The 17,789-nt window shown below is 40.4% G+C and overlaps 1 protein-coding gene across 1 annotated transcript; it reads left to right on the forward strand.

The window, feature by feature from the left end:
• Positions 1-748: 748 nt before the first annotated feature.
• Positions 749-1,216, forward strand: LOC147517052 (uncharacterized). Its single transcript, XM_086593461.1, has one exon. It carries the CDS (start codon positions 749-751, stop codon positions 1,214-1,216), a length of 468 nt encoding a protein of 155 aa, XP_086449587.1.
• Positions 1,217-17,789: the final 16,573 nt, after the last annotated feature.

A 17,789-nucleotide genomic window follows, 5' to 3' on the forward strand; every position in this document is an offset into this window, starting at 1 on the left:
TACTATAATAGCTTTCAAACAAGGGTTGGATGAAAACAACGCCTTATTCGGATCTCTCTCCAGAAAACCACCCTGCGATTTAGAGGAACTCCTTGACAGCGTTTAAACTCATACGGGGTGGGAAGAGGATGTCCTGAACAGACGTTAGGAAGTGAGGAAGACTAGTCAGACAGTTCTGAGAAAGGATTGGAAATTCTTCCCCTCAAAAATCAAAGAGAGACCGTAATCGTGGTCGCCAAAGGTCCGAATCCCCATCAAAGGGACGAATGCCCAAAAGACAATACCAAAATATAGCCAGTAGTGCAGATGAAAAACCACAGAAGAAGCCACGTGTGGAAAGAGCTGAAGAAGCTCTTCCCTCAATGGATAAAAACTTCACCCCTCTGAACAAAATGCTAGATGAGGTTCTGGACTTGATAAAAAATCAAAGTTACCTCAAATGGCCAGCTCTACTAAAGCCAGGATCCCTGGGTACCAGACCAAAGGACCTACTGCAAATTCTATAAGAGTAAGGGTCACAACACTAGAGCCTGTGAAAAATAAACTATAAGATTTGATTGAAAGGGGGTATTTGAAGCAGTTTGTGGCACACGAATAGGCGAATGCAGTACAACCTGAGGAGATTAGCACGTCAGTTCAAGATCCCCTAGGTACTGGACCGCTCAATGGTCGACTCCAGCTAAATATGATTTCCGAAAAAGCAAGTAAACGAAGTGGACAGACCACTGAAAAGGGTGTGCGATATCAAATGCATATCGCCAAGCAGATGAGGATCATAAACAATGAGCTGACTACAGGAGCTCAGGTTAACTCGGTACCCCACAAAGATATGCTCATCCTCTTCACTGAGGCTGACTGTTGTAGCATTCAAAGGCCCCACGAGGATGTGCTTGTTCTGACACTTCCTTTTGGAGATTATGATTTGCATCGCATATTGGTTGATCTAGGCAGCTCAGCAAATGAGCTATACTATGATGCATTCAAGAAGTTGCAGATTCCTGATTCTGAAATGGTCGCCACCAATTCCAACCTATATGGATTAAGTGGGGACAAAGCTTTGACAGTTGGGGAGATCCAACTACCCGTAGCTACTGGTCTAGTAACTCTTATCATAAACTTTGTTGTGGTAAAAGCTAACACACTCTATCATATGATCTTGGCAGGACCTAGCTGCACAGACTCTGAGCTGTCCCTAACACTTATTACCAATGTCTGAAGTTCCCGCATAACGAGACAATTGAGACGATCAGAGGGGATCAGGTGGCTTCCAAAGCATGCTACGTACTAGCGACGAAGTCGTCCTCACTCCCTTTTGAACTAATAGAGGTGGGGCAACCTGCCAAATAGCAGTTATAGTCAGATCCACCTCTCCCGGATATGGTTCCACAAGAAAGGAAGGATCCCCCCTCACTAGAGCCGTTAGAGGAAGTGGAAATTGTAGGAGGTAGCTCACCAAAAACCACTTTCATTAGCACCTTGTTGAGTTCTGAAGAGTGTCAGGCTCTGATATAGTTCCTCCGAGAGCACAGAGATGTGTTTGCTTGGTCATTTGAAGAAATACCAGGAATTGACCCCCATGTGGCATGCCACCAGCTCAATGTCCGCAGTGATGCAGTAATGTCAAGCAAAAATCGAGAAAAATAGGTGCTGACAGATCCAAAGTGGTAAAAGTTGAAGTTGAAAAACTAAAGGCAGCTAATTTTGTCAGGGAAATAAATTTCCCTACCTGGATTTCTAATATTGTCCCAGTAAGAAAGAAGAATGGGTCATGGAAAATTTGTATTGACTTCACGGATCTGAACCGTGCATGTCCGAAATACAGCTACCCTCTGCCACGAATTGACAAGTTGGTGGATGCAACGGCTGGACATGAACTGTTATCTTTCACAGATGGGTCATCTAGCTACAACCAAATCCCACTGCATGAGGAGGACCACAAGCATGCCAGTTTCACAACCAAGGATGGCCAGTACTGCTATTAGGTCATGCCATTCAGACTGAAAAATACAGGAGCCACATACCAGTGTTTGGTAAACAAAATGTTCAAGAGATTGATAGGCGACATTGTGGAGGTGTATGTAGACGATCTCCTGATCAAGAGTCTGAAACGGAGAGATCATCTCTCATACTTGAAATGTGCATTTGACGTTCTCCAAGAGTATCGCATGAAACTCAACCTTGCAAAATGTGCTTTCACTGTATTATCAGGGAAGCTTTTAGGGTACATAGTTACTAAGAGAGGGATTGAGGCAAACCAAGATCAGATCCGGGCGCTCATAGAAATGCCCTCACCTAAAAACATGAAAAAGGTTCAAAAAGTTACATGCAGGTTAGCAGCTCTTAACAAGTTCATCTCCAAGAGTTCAGATAAGTGCAAACCTCTATTTCAATTACTGTAAAAGAACACCTCCTTCGCATGGACGGAAGAATGCCAAAAGGCGTTCGATCAACTCAAAACATACCTGGGGGCACCGCCAATTCTTTCAAAGCCCGTTGAGGGAGAAGTCCTGGGTCATTATCTCTGTTCATCTAACTATGGAATCAATTATGTACTAATACTCGTGGATGAAAAGAAGGTTGAAAAACTTGTCTATTTCTTGAGTTGGATGCTCCTACCAGCAGAAACAAGGTACCCTAAACTCGAAAGAGTCGCTTTAGCACTTGTTTTTGCCGCAGAGAAATTACGACCGTACTTGCTGTAACGCCCGTATTTTTAAATACGTATTTTTCTATTTATTTATTAATTAATTTAATTATTTATTTTCAAAATTCGTCGGATTGGATTTGGGATACGCGGGCCGGATTTCTTGGCCCGAGTCGGTGTTGGGCTTGTGTTTCGGACCCAAGTATATAAACATATTGTTCTAGAAAATAGGGTTCAGAGAAAAATAAAATATTAAAAATGGAGGCAGAGCTAGAAGCTCGTTTGCTGAAGGGTGGAGCGCGACGATTCGGACTAAGAGGATTCGTCAAGCTGTTCATACAGGTGAGTAGCTATTTTGCTATTTCACCAGATTTGTAGTTTTCGTATGTCGGTATACTTTCTACTGTTTCTGTTTTTATACTGCTTTTGTCTTGTTTTATTCGACGTCGTGTTCGTCGAGTTGTTAAAACTCTAGTCAAACACTGTTGAACTGTTGGAAAAGAGGTCGGCTTGGGTTTCGTTTAAACTCTGTTCGGTCGTGGTTTTGGAAACTCTGAACTTGAGCTGTTCAAGCTTTGGAGCTTCGTTAATGGCGGCGAGCCAAACCAAACAGTTGCCCGGTTACCCTGTATACGATTTGGACGGTTGGTATACGTTTGGAAGCTGTTAGATAGTAAATCTATTGGTTGATTAAGGGGTGGACGTCGGGATGGATAATTGGGAACTGTTGGAGCTTTGTAGAAACGTTAATGGCGTCGCCCACAAAAGAATGAAATCCTCTTGTTTGATATTGTTTGAACTTTTCTTTTGTGGTTTGGTGTTGGTGGATGGAGGATTGGTGGTGGTGGAAGGTTGAGTGTTGTTAAAGCTGGAAGGAGGCGCTAATGGCGGCGCGATCCAGTTGGGGAAGGAATGAAGGAGGTGAGGAAATCGATTTTTGGGTTTAGTAAAAGTGTTGGGTTTGTCATAATGAGTCCAACTAATGTGATGAAGTTGGAGGAGGAGGAGAACCCGGTGGTGGCTGGTGGTGGAGGCTGCTAGGGCTGGAGCAGCAGGTGAGGAAGATGACCATTTTGGGCTTTGGGCCTTGGGCCAAAACCTTTTGGTTTTGTTTGGGCCAGGATTCTATTTTAAGTTGTTGGGCCGAAATGTTTAAGTGTTTTGTCTTGGGCCGATTTCTTTTAGTGGCTAGGCCGAAATTTCAATGGTGGTTGGGCCGAAATTTCAGTTTTTAGTTTTAGGGTCGGTTTCAGTTCAATTTTTGGACCGAACCACTTAACCTATTTTGGGCGGTTTCTAATATTGATTGGGGCCACCCATTGGACTTAAAATAGATCTACATGGGTCTTTCAACTTTTAGACTTTCGGGTTCTAAGGTTTGGGTTTGGCCAGTTGGGTCCGAACCATTACCTTAGCCATGAGCCATGCACTTTTGCCCTTAGCCATGAACCATGGCTATGACCCTGAACCTATCGAACACGGAAACGACAGTTTGACTTTGACCAGGACATGTTGACCTTTGACCATTGACGGTTGACTTTGACTTTGACCATGACATGTTGACTTTGACCTTTGACCGTTGACTATGAAATGTTGACTTTTCCAGTTTTTCACCTATTTGATTTGTATGGACAAATATAGTAATAAAAGATTGTCGATATTATATAACTTGGTTGGTCATTATCTAATTTAGATTTGACGTGAGTAGTGTGTAAAGCATATATATATTGGGCTTTGATTGTGGACTGTGGACTGTTTAATTGAGCTACGTTTTATGTTGTATATTGTATGGACAAATCAAATGATAAAATGCTGTGGAAGCCTGCATAATTGGTTAGTCATTATCTAAGAAAGATTTGACATTGATGTTGTGTATTTTTGACACGTGACGATATTGAGATGTTAAGAGACATTATATTCCTAATACGCTATAATAAAGATATATGTGATACGTTTGAAGCAATTGTGATATCATATGATATATTGGGATATATATATTGAATGCAATAGTTTTGGAGAAATAAAGGTATAACCGCTCCATTATTATATATGTGAGATGCTACTATGAGGTAGCATAGTATTTGTGAATATTTCCCACGGGAGTGTGGTGTAGTGCAATAATATATTGGCATGTGAAAGTATGAAAGTGGTTATGAGATATAATTGAGATATTTCTAAATATTATGGCTTAGTGCAATAAGGTAATTGACCTGCACGTGATATAGTGGATTTATTATGAGTCATTAATGTATGACACTTGAATAAATTATGAAACGAAAATCCTAGAACCTAGCTACCACAACTCATGTGATTGGCCCTTCTGGCGTTTCAGTTAATCTGAATGGCCTTCGGGCGGCCCTTCTGGCGTTTCAGTTAATCTGAATGGCCTTCGGGCGTAAGTAATGTGATTGGCCCTCCTGGCGTTTCAGTAAAGCTGAATGGCCCTCCTGGCGTAGCCGAATAGTGGCTTGATTATTCCGTTCGCAAAATAGAATGATGACGCGCGATATTTTATGCCGAATAGTGGCATTACTTACATAATTGCTTCCGTGTGAGGATTTACCTGGTGTGCGGCATCCCGCTCGTGGTGGTTACGCATACGGAGTGGTTCATTATGTAAGGGGAGGCATGTGGATGTACATGTTAAGTTGGGTAGCGATTGTGGTAGCCAGGAAACTAGGTAAGACATAGATACGGGCGTGATTTTAGGGACACGCAAAGAAAGCCTTAAATAATCTAATTATGGTAACATGCTTGGTTGGTTATTTGTTTAGTTAGAATCTAAAAGCCTCGATGGAGGAACTACATGCCTTATTTATTATGTGTATAGTTTGTTGTGTGGTTAGTGGGAAGTTAAGGCGCCTCAGTGGAGGAACTACCTGCCTTAATTATTATTCTTAAGGTTGTTGTACTAGTTGTTGGAAGTTAAGGCGCCTCAATGGAGGAACTAACTGCCGTATGGATTGTGTATATATATGTATATTATATGTTGTATTTTAGGGCTACTCACACCAGCATTGTTTATAATGCTTACCCGATTTGCATGTTTGCTTATCGGGTGTGTTCATTCAATGAACATAGTTGATAAGTTTTGACAGGTTTAGTGTTGAAGAGGGTTGGCTGCTGCTTGTGGTTTGCGTTAGCATTGCATTTCAGGATGTATTTTGTTTTCCCTTAAGGTGATATAGATTTTCAGTCTAGACAATGTATTTGTACTTTCATTTGTAATTTTAAATAAGGAGTTATTGAAAAGAGATTTGTAACCTAATCTTAGTTGTAAATTTTTGTAATGAAGAGGACATTTGTTTAATTGAAATTTTTATTGGTTTTTAATTATCCGCATATTTAAAACTGTTTATGGGTTTTTGGAAGTTGAGAGTGCGTCACACCTCGGAGATCGAAGAGTCGGGAACAAATAATGTTTTTCCGAATTCTGTCGAAATTCGGGGTGTGACACTTGCAGTCCCACACTATCAGAGTGATCATAGAGTACCAATTGCGATCAGTTCTAGAAAGACCGAACAAGTCAGGAAGGCTAGCTAAATGGTGCGTGCAATAACCGTCGAATATATGATATTATTTACGTCCCCAGAATCTCAGAGAAGGGTCAGGCACTAGCAGAATTCTTGAGAGATTTCCCAATGACCTACACATGGTACGACTCAACCACCCCCAGTTCAGATGATGGCATATATCCTGCCTAAATCTCCAAATATCCATCCAGACCCATGGGAGTCGAGCTCCGAATGGCGGCTGTTTGTGGATGGATCTTCAAATGATAAAGGCGCAGGAGTTGGAGCTGTGTTAGTTACTCCTGACATTATGCAATTGGAGAAATCCATCCGATTAGGTTAGAACACCTCTAACAATGAGGCAGAGTATGAGGCGACACTTGTTGGCCTCACAATGGCCCTCGACCTGGGCCTCACACACCTTACAATTTTTAGTGACTCACAGCTGGTTGTGTTCCAAGTTGATGGAGGGTATGAGGCCAGGGACAAATGAATGGTCAAATACCTGGAACTGGTGAGGGGTCTTTAAGGAAAGTTTGAGAACATTTAGTTCTATCAGCTGCCTCAATCCAAAAATTGACACGCATATGCTTCGGCATATGTTGCCTTGATGTTGGGCAACAGCGAGTCATGTTCCATCCTTATAGAGTTCTAGGAGAAATCTAGCATTCAGGTCCCCGTTATAATAGTTTGTGTTATTCCAGCCATTACTCCAAATTGGATGGATCCATATAAGTCCTACCTAAAAGACGGGACACTCCTTGAGGATAAGAATGTAGCTAGGCATATGCTTGCAAAGATACAAAGATTCACCCTCGTTGGAGATGATCTGTACAAGAAGTCCTTTCTGGGACCTCATCTCAGATGTCTCTCCCCAGACCTCACTGAACAGGTTATGCGAGAAGTTCATGAAGAAATTTGTGGCAACCATGCTTGGGGCAGAACACTAGCTCTCAAGATCCTAAGGCAAGGGCACTTTTGGCCTTATATGCAAAAGGATGCACATGTTTTTGCCCATAAATGTGAAAAATGTCAACAATATGCTCCGCTAATCCATGCTCCAGCAACAGAACTACACCCATTGGCCAGCCCATGGCTATTTGAATAGTGGGGAATTGACATCATATGACCTCTACCACCTGCTCTTGGCAATGTCAGATTCTTACTGGTTGCGATGGATTATTTCACCAAGTGGATAGAAGCAATTCCCCTTGTCTTCATTCGAGAACAGGACATCAGAAAGTTCATTTGGAATAACATTGTCTGCAGGTTTGGCATACCCAAAGTTATCATCTTAGATAATGGACAACAGTTTGCTAGAGGATTGGTCGCTGAACTCTGTGAGGAGTTTCACATTACCCATATGTTCTCAACTCCATGGTATCCACAAGGCAATGGCTACGCTAAAGCCTCTAACAGGGTCATCTTGGATAACATGAAGCATAAATTAGACAACGCGAAAGGTTTATGGGTCAAGAAACTACCTAAAGTCCTATGGGCATACCGAACTACACCCAGACGATCAACTGGTAAGTCCCCATTTTCACTGACTTACGGAACTGAAGCTGTTATACCTCCAAAACTAGTAGCTCCCACTCAGAACTCAGATGTTGTGCACACTCTAGACAATGATGAGTTGTTATGTAGAGAAATGGATCTCCTAGATGAAAAGAGGTGTCGCGACTTCGCTTTTAGCTCTTGACCGCCAGATTCAAGAGATCATACGACAAGAGAGTCCGAATTCGATCTTTCAAATCTGGAGATCTGGTTTTGTGCGAGATCCCAAAGCCCAACGACAAGCTTGGGCCCAACTGGGAAGGACCATACATCATCGACAAGGTTGGTCGAACTGGTTTTTATTATCTATGCACTGTTGAAGGGGACGTTCTTGTCAAACCATGGAACGCGCAACACCTTCGCAAATACTATCAATAAATTGTTATTTTATGCTTTTTTACGCATTGTTTACTCCTCTCCAAGTCATCAATAAAGTTCTCCACATTGCCATCAAATTTATTCCTTGCATTAGTTCTTTATTTATGATCCACAATAGACTAAGTCTTTAGAGAATTATCTTCTTACTATCTATTCAAGAATATTGTATGCCAATTTGCTTTAGAACTAGTGATACTGAGTATAGGAAAGTTGAACTGTATGCCAGATCCTTTCACATTTCCACGAAGCTGGAACTGTACGCCAGTTCTTTCAAACTGCGATTATTCTCGATGGGTTAAGCCTTTAGGGAATCAGACCACACTAACTATTTAGTAAACTGTATGCCAGTTTGACTTGGAGCAAAAGATAGTATTCTTGAGAGCCTAAACTGTACGCCAGTTCCTGGCACTCTCGAAACATCAACATAGGAGTTGTTGGGAAGATCTGGGTTGGATCCAGATCCTAACATGCAAATCATGGGCCTGGAACTGTATCGGCATGATGGTGTTGAGGAAGACTCCCCCACTGCTGTTTTGGCGATACCCTATTTATTTTTTAAATAAATAGAACCTATCATTATTAAACACAGTGTCGTGCTCATGACACCAAGCTACTTTCACAAATACATATGACTCTATTATTATCGAAGTCCTAATTATAGTTAACTTGAATGACTTCCATGATATCCTGATCAGATTCTGGTCATGCCTCATTTTAATCTGTTTAGCCTACTAGGGTCACCTATTGTTGTTCCAAATAAACTTTGGAGGCATTAGGGGTAGGGTATGCATAGTAACATATGTCATAAAATGCTTCTAATGTATACATAAACTAGAAGAGCTACAGAGCTCAGTAAGTAAATAGTATGCATACATAAAATAGAAGAGTTGCATAGCTCAGTAAGTAAATTGTATGTGAGCTACATAACTCAATATTACAGACCCATAGAATAATTGTTTAAAAACAATTGTTTATATGAATCATCAAATGAAAAGGTTATGAAGCAGGGGTAGAATCAAACTTTGGTTCACTATCAGTACTTGCTGCTGCACCATCATCGAGAACTCTTGTTTCACTTTCAAGAACAGACTGGTGTCCAGATCAGGAAACAAGACAAAAGGGTTGGTTACCCGCCCTTGATCATCCAACTTAGAAATGTACCCATTAGCCTCAATAGCCTCCTCGAACTTAACTTGTTTGGCTGCATTGAAGGACTCTTTAGAAACATCCAGTACTCTTAGAGTAAAACGAATGACATTTTCAACTGATTTCTTCTTCACCTCTTACACTACCTTAGAATAGAACTCGGAGGTCTTAGCCAGGAGGTCATCAACCTTCTTATCATAACAAAGGCATTTCTCTTTCAGAGCTCTCTCATAGCCTGACATGACCTCATTTGCATGGGCAATGGCTTGACCAATCTCATCTCGGTGTTCCTACGATGAAGTTCCCCTTGGACTTGGTCATGATGTACTTGTAGGGTAGTGAAATGGGAGTGCAGTTCTAAGAACTTCACCTTCTAAGTAGCAGCATCAGCATCTCCTTTCTGGGCTTTTTCCAGAGAGCCCAGAAGGTTGGAGATCATATCTCTCATGTTTTTGAAATCAGTATCAAATTTTCTCTCTCTGGCCAATAATTGTTCAACCTTGATCTGTAGCTCCTCAGCTCTTTTCTCAACGGCCTTTTTTGCCCAGATCAGCTCTCCAGTAGCCATGTCATCAGTGGCTGTACCGGCTGAGGCCGCGAAGATAGGCTCTTTCATGGCTAAAAAGTCATTCACTAGCTGGAAAAGGATACTGAGTGCGTAAGTGACACAATGAGAGAAACAGAACATTGAACAGAGAGGGAAAGTTTTACCTTAGCAAGATGAACAGCAGATCGATGAAAGGACAGGTCCAGGCTCCCAGCCATGCTGGCCTAGGCTTTGTTAACAGGAAGTCGTGCAGCTTCCAGAACTCCAAACGCGATGTCAACATCATTAACAGAATGCTTGTTAGTAACAGATAGTTCATCAGTTCATCCCGAATGCCTCATCTCCACAATCATCTCCCTTTTAAGGGAATCTGGAGATCTTGGTGAGAAGGGGATGTCGTCACTCACCCCCCTCCTATCACTGAATCGAGGAGGAGGGAGAGCGACAGTTATAGTAGTTATTTCAGCAATGCCCTTCCCCTTGCGATTGTCAGGGAAGGAAGGGTCAACAGTCAGAGGGATATTATCACCAGCTTGTTCAGAACCTGTGGGAGGATCTGGAACTGATAGGGGTACAACTACTTTCTCAAAACCAGAATGAGGAATAGTCACAGGAACTTTAAAAAGTGCTTCTTCACTAATAGAGAGAGGGAAAAACTTCATTTTCTTACCAGATGTGGTAACGTCAGAAGCAGAAGAGGGACCAGTTCTCTTCAGTTTATGACGGTTAGATGCACAGACTTTCCTTTTAAAATTACTAGCCGCCAGCAGTTCATGAGGCAGTTTAGGGCCTCTCTTGCTAGTGATCACACAATCATCACTGACAACAGGCTCCTGAACTGGGCCCGATGTCGCAGCATCGCTAGATGTGGCCACATAACTCTTCTCCTTATGATTTCCTCTGCTTCTAGTAATCAAGGATGATTCATCCTGAACTGGAGGAGGAAGAAGCCCCGCATCCTGATCCACAAGAGGGGGAAGTACGGTGAGCCCAAAATTCACAATACTTATCCCTAAAGGGGAAAAGCCAGGGGCAAGTTGCAGCAATTCTTCAATAGACATGTTGAAATATTCAAAAAGATGGGTTAAATCAGGAACTATCACCCAAGGCATCCTCTGTTCCTTGGGGATCTTCTTGAAGAAGTCCACCGTAGCAGCATCAGTTGCAGTTAGTTGATTTTAGGGGGAAGAGTCATCTAAGGAATAATAGCAAAGAAATTCAGACGGAAGACTCTAATATCAAATTATAAAGTTTCTGAGTAAGAAGACTTACTGGTTGGAGCATGGGTGAGTTTTCTAGGAATAGGAATTCCCATTGGCTCACTATCAGCATCAGAAGGATGAATGTCCCACGTATCACCCAACACACGAAGGTGGTGATCATCCCAGCCTTCATCACTCTGCTTCCCCTCAAAAAAGATGATTGGATTGTTCTTGTCTCTGGTCATGAGATAATAGTATGATTGGTCTCGAATACGTTAGACCTCATAAAAGTAGCCAAACACCCAATGGTTCAGAGCGAATCCATGTCTCTTGGCAAGAAGGGCAGAATACATGACAGTTCTGTAAAACAGGGGTGCTACCTGACTAAGAGCAAGATTGAAGTGAATCAGACACTCTTTCAGTAATGGGTGAAGAGGAAGAGTGAGTCTGGCCCTAAGCTGACCAATGGTGATGAGCGCCACTTCCTTATAGGCCAACTCATCAGATAACCTCCCCCACTCCAGGCCGATATTCTCAGGGATATGAAATTTCTCTTGGATCAGTTCCAGGGAGGCACGAGAGGGGGCATCTATAGGAGGATTTCCCATAATTGAACAGACGACACGTGTATGGAAAATAACCAAACATTAGAGATGACCAGAATGAGACGAGGACCATCAGATCAGTTTCATGAATAAGTGATCTCGTGCTTAGCACGAGTGTTTAGTGGACATGTGCTAAGCACGTGGTTAACCGCCTCTAAGTATGACAATTCTCCAAGTTGTTAGGAACTGATATAGACAATTCCTGAACATAAGGAAACTGAAGATGACGATCTCTAATGATAAGGAAGGAATCATGATGACATATCTGAGGAGTTACCTTTTAGATATAATCTTCCCATACACGATGGGATATTATGATCAACAAGGAAACTTACCTCTCATAAGATATGGTCTAGATTCAGACTTCTATAATAAGAGGAATCTTAATAGGAAGGCAGAGTCCAAAGATGAAAGGAAACTCACAAGCGGTGAGGACAACCCTAACCTTAGGACTCTCGTGGCTCTTCCTATATAAACCATATGTATTCGCTCTTAGAAACTATGCAAAATAGGGTTTGATTCTCCTAAATAACAAAGGAGATACGTAGGCAGCCGTCAGACAGTTCAACCCTGAACTCACCATCATCTCATCCCTTCTCTATTCAGTAAATGCTTCTTGATCACAAGGCATAGAGGAAGATTAGGGGATACTCAGAATTTCCCCTACAAGTACCATGGGCTTTGACTTGGATCATGTATGATGTGAATAGCTCCTGTGGAGTCCGAGTTGTCTTCTAGATAGATTCCTTGCTCTTTCGCATGCTGAAGATCATTTGCAATCGCGAGAAGTTCCTGGTATATAACCGATGGTTTAGGTGAGCTGCCAGCATACGCCAGAGTAACATTACTGAGAGTGTCTTTGATGATCCCTCCAAAACAATTTCCATTGTCTTGGACTGAGCCTTCTGTATTTAGCATGAATGACTCTTTCTTTGCAGGTGTCCATTTGATCCAGTTGGAGATTGGATCCTTGAAGTTTAGCTTCAGTCCCAATCTTGCTGCCAATATTCTAAGATATGCAATTTCATTTACATCAGTTAGATTCCTTTGAAGATATAGTTGCATATTAGACATAATCTTGATGCTTAATTGCGGTGCCAAAACCTTTTGATTCTTTTTCTTCCTTCTGTTTCGCTCACACCAAATTTCATATACCGTAGCACCAATACATGCCTTATAGATATCAACACTGGGGGAGTTGATTCTACAAAGTGATAAGAGCCTAAAACTGTAGTTTTGACCCCTTAACAATATTACTTTTAGACTAATTATGCCATTAATAAATAAGAGTAGTACTGTTTATGCATTTTTATGTATTTCAGGCATTGGAGTCAATTATGTGAAGAAATGCGTCAATTTTGCGAGATAAAGGAGCAAGGGTTGGTTGCTAAGAAGTTCTATGATTAAAGGCTAAAATTCAAGGAGAAAAAGCCTTTTTAAATCCCAGTAAAAGCTGAAAAGTCAAAATCAACGCGGGCAAAAACAACGTATAAAAATCAACAGAACTTCCATAAGCCGTATCTTTGGACTCAGACCTCGGAATTGGGCCTACCATATGTCAAAACGACTGGATCGGAAAGAGCTTTCTAATGGTCTAAACTGTGACCCAATCAGAGAAGTAGAAGAGGACGAAATGGCTGTTGAAGTCATTTCAAGCTAAAAACCCCTTTGTGGACTGAAGTAATAAGGTTTTGGGCTCGATTTTTCAGGCCAAAACATGGCTCCAAAGCCCATGCACGAAATTGTTAGACCTGGCCTCTCCTATATAAAGAGGACTAAGGCTTAACTCTTAAGTTACTTAGTTTTATAATTTAGTACTTAGTTTATAACTTAGATTTAATTCCATTAATTAGTTAGTTATTCATAAACTTAGTTTTAAGTTTGTCTCAATTCAGTTTGAATTCTTAGACTCTTTCAATTAGATTAATAAAGTAATTATTATTCTTTCAATAATGTCTTGTTCTTATTCTTCCTATTACATGATGAATGATAGTTTGATGACTCAAGGCTAAACCTCCATTAGAGGGGTTTGAGGAAGCTTTGATGAAGACTTGATTGTGTTAGTGTAGATATAGTTGTGATAATCTATTCCACTCTAGAAAGTAATTAGTTCACCATAAGAATGAGTTTAATTGCTTCACATACTAATTATTAGTTGGTAGAGATTGCCATGAATAATTAGGGATTAGAAATACCCAATCTTTACGTGAAAACATAAAGATTAGGATTACAATGAATTCTATACTAGTTTATTAAGTCGAATCAAGGTGGAATACAATTCCCCTAATTCCTTCTCATATTGTCATCTTAGTAGTGAATTGTCATAGTTTGATTTATAACATCTTGATTAGTTAATTCACCATCTTAGTTAAATTTTAAATCTATTACTCTCATCGTTTTGTTAGAATTAATGAACTAGAAAATATTACGTTTAAACGAGCTAGGAGTGGAACGAATTCTCTACTCCAAATATTGCATTGATAACGAGAGTAGAACTTTGATACATTAGCATAAATTTCATTTAGTTTTACTTATTTTTTAGTTTAATTAGTTAAGTCTAGGTAAAAAAAAATACAGTTTTATGTTTATCACAAAGTCTGAAGATCTTGTACCATTCTTCAGTAGATCTATTTACATTCCCTCCTATCCCAAGTCTGCTCTTGACAAGTTCCCATAATTTCTTGGAGTATTAATAATCAAAGAATAAGTGCTTGGAGTGTTTTGCATGTCGAAGCATTACAGAGACTGCATTCAGAGTGTTGCAGCACTTTCTTTTGAATCAACTTGTCTTGCGTAGGAAGGCAGTTTGAGAGTAATTGACATAGAGTGAATGAGTGTTTTGGGACAGAGAGTTTCCCCCACACCACTCTATACCATTTTACCTTTGTTCGCACTTTTCTTAGCACTGAGTATACTGACTTCACTGTGAAATCTCCAGTGGTACTAGGGGCCCATACCACTTCATCCTTCTCAAGATATCTATTAACTTCAGTCCCCAAAATAATATTCTTGATGTGTCCATCTGGGAGAGAGGTAATAGCTGAGGACCATTCTCCTTGCTCCAAAACATCACTGACTTTTGCTACCTCATTAAGATTGAAAAGACTTCTTGCTTCCGGTATCTCCCACAGATGTTTGCTTCAACACCATAGGTCATGCCAGAACCAAGTATTAGTGCCATCTGCAATAATGCATTTAGTATGATTCATGGCTATATCTCTGTGCTATAGTATTCCTCTCCAAATCCAAGAGCAGCTGGAAGGAATTATCATAGTCCAAAAATATTGCTTTTTGATTTGCTGGCTCCATGTCCATTTTGCCCACAAAGAGTCCTCTTTCACTGTAATTCTTAAAACCAATCCACAATATGCAACCTTATTCCATGTTCGTGCATCAGTCATGCCCAAACCACCCTGCTCCTTTGAGTATCTAAGAACCTCATGACTTGCATGACTTGCATGATGCATTTTGTTTGTCATGCCCAAAGGAATCGATTGCAAATCTTGGAAACCTTGTCAATCACTTTCTTAGGGAGGACAAATGTTTTGGACCAATAAACTTGAAATAAGGACAGTACTGACTGAATGAGTTCAAGTCTACCTACTCTTGACAAAGTTTTATTCTTCCAGTTTGAAATTCTGGAAGTTAATCGTTCCACCAATGGGAGACAATCTCTTATTCCAAGTCTTGATGATGTCAGGGGAAGACCAAGATAGGAGATAGGAGGTGATATGAGAGAGATATCCATTGCATTGGCTAAGTCTTCCCCAGCAGCTGAAGATATACAACCAACAAGTAAAGTGGATTTTGTTAAGTTAATATTTAGTCCTGTAACTTGAGAGAATTTCAGGAGTATCTCCTTCATAGCTAGAATGGAGTCCATGTCACCTTTACAGAATAGTAGGGCATCATCCGCAAAAAATAGATGAGAGATACTTAGTTTTTTGCACTTAGAGTGGGGTGGATCTGCCCAGAGATGAGTGCTTGTCTTAGTAATCCAGATAGGATCTCCATGACAAGAACAAATAAATATGGCGAGATAGGGTCACCTTGCCGCAAACCTTTTTCACCTTCAAAAAAGCCTTCAGAAGTGCCATTTAACATAATGGAATATAATGGATAGCAATATCACATTGTAAGCCATTCTACGAAGAGAGAGGGGAACCCAAAGCTGTGAAAAATCATTTCCATGGCCTTCCAGTTAACTGAATCAAATGCTTTCTTGATAGCACAATTTCTTGGTCCATGTTTCCTTGAGTAACCTCAAATCAGTTCATAAGCTAGAATGAGATTATCTTGGATGTTTCTGCCTGGTACAAAGGCAGACTGGGCTCTAGAGATTAAGAAAGTGATACATTCTTTCATCCTGCTTGTAAGAATCTTAGTAACACATTATTTATAAATAGTATTACAACAAGTAATAGGTTTGAATTTATCAACCTTAGTTGGGGCAAGAGCTTTAGATATTAAGCATAGAAGAGTAGAGTTTGTACCTCTTTGGATGGATTTATGTGAAAATATATGCTTAATTGCAAGAGTGAAATCATTACCCACAATGTCCCAGGATTTCTTGAAGAAGAAGGAATTAAACCCATCAGGACCAGGGGTTTTGTTGTCCTTCATAGAGAAAATAGCTTCCTTGATTTCCAAGTCTGTGATATCCTTTACCAGGTTGTTGGCCATATCTGAGGTTAACCCAGGGAGATCTAGCTGCTCTAAGAACTGAAGAGAGCATGTAGATAGAGAGGCTTCACCCAAGAGATCAGAATAATAAGAAATAAATGCTTGGGCTGCATTGTCTTGTCCTTCCTGCATATCTCCTTGTGAATCAATAATAGACCAAATGTTGTTTATGGTCTTCTTTTCTTTTACAGAGTTGTGAAAGAAAGCATTGCATTTGTCCCCAAAATATAGCCAATCAGAGTGAGTTCTTTGCAAAAGATCATATTCTTCCATGAGCATGAGAGAACAGAGCTCCGACCTCTTTAATCTTTCAAGATTGAATAGATGAATGTCTAGAGGATTCGAATGCAACCGCTTTTGAATATCTTCAAGATTTGTTATTCAGTATTCACCAAATTCTGAAGATCTGTGGAGGTGAGTCTCGGCATCCTTTAAGAGTAGCCTTTAGAAGTTTGAGCTTTTTTGACAGCATGTAGGAGGGGTTTCCTTGATTTGGTATAGCCCAACATTTGCTAAAGGTATCCTTGAATAAAGGATTAACTAGCCAGTAGTTGCAAAATCTAAAAGGAGGTCTGCAAATAATCTTGTTAGAAAGAGTTAACATAATCGAAGTATGATCAGAGAGTCCCTGTGGTAAGAACTCAACTCCAGAAGAGGGGAACATAGCTACCCACATAGGGTTGATCAGGCACCTGTCTATCTTAGACCACTTTCTAAATAAGCCATCTCCATTGTTAGTCCAAGTAAAAAAACATCCACTCGAGCTGTGATCATAAAGACTTATAGTGTTAAGGCAGTGAGCAAAGGGAGTAGTTTCCCTAGGATGCACCAATTCTGAGCTGATCCTTTCATGAGAGTAAAAGACATTGTTAAAGTCACCCATCACACACCAAGGGCTAGTGACTATTCCATGCAGATTGATGAGATCTTGCCAAAGTATCAGTCTCTCAGCTCTTTTATTGCTTGCATAGATACTAGTAAGATGAAACACTTGTGAATAAGCTACTACCGTGACTTGAGCATGAATAAATTGAGCACTTTTCAGAATTTTGTAAACATATAGCTGAGAAGGATCCCAAGATAGCCAAATACGACCAAAGAAGTCACTAGAGTAATTGTTCTCAAAAGACCAAGAAGGGCAGCAGACATTACTTATACCTAGAAAATTTTCTCTTTTGACTTTTATTTCTAGGATGCTAAAACATGATAGTTTATTTCGAGTTTTGAAAATATTTAGATCTCTTGCTTTTTTCAGAGCATTTATTCCTCTAACATTGTATATGAACATCTTCATAAAATCTATCTTTTTTGTTTGTTTTTGTTACCTGAGCCCTTTGGCCTTCCTCTACTTCGTTTGCCTGATTGTTGTTGCTGTTGAAGTTATGCTATAGTGGTAACCTGTGATGGCATACGTAGAGGTGTAGCTGGATTTGGTAACATATTTTGATCATCAAATGGTTCCTCTTGCTGCTCAAAGATGTCATCATCTGCTATGCCTTCTTCCTCAAGTACAAG

This window comes from Coptis chinensis, chromosome 2, assembly GCF_015680905.1.
Source record: "Coptis chinensis isolate HL-2020 chromosome 2, ASM1568090v1, whole genome shotgun sequence".
In the NCBI taxonomy this organism is placed as follows: domain Eukaryota; kingdom Viridiplantae; phylum Streptophyta; class Magnoliopsida; order Ranunculales; family Ranunculaceae; genus Coptis; species Coptis chinensis.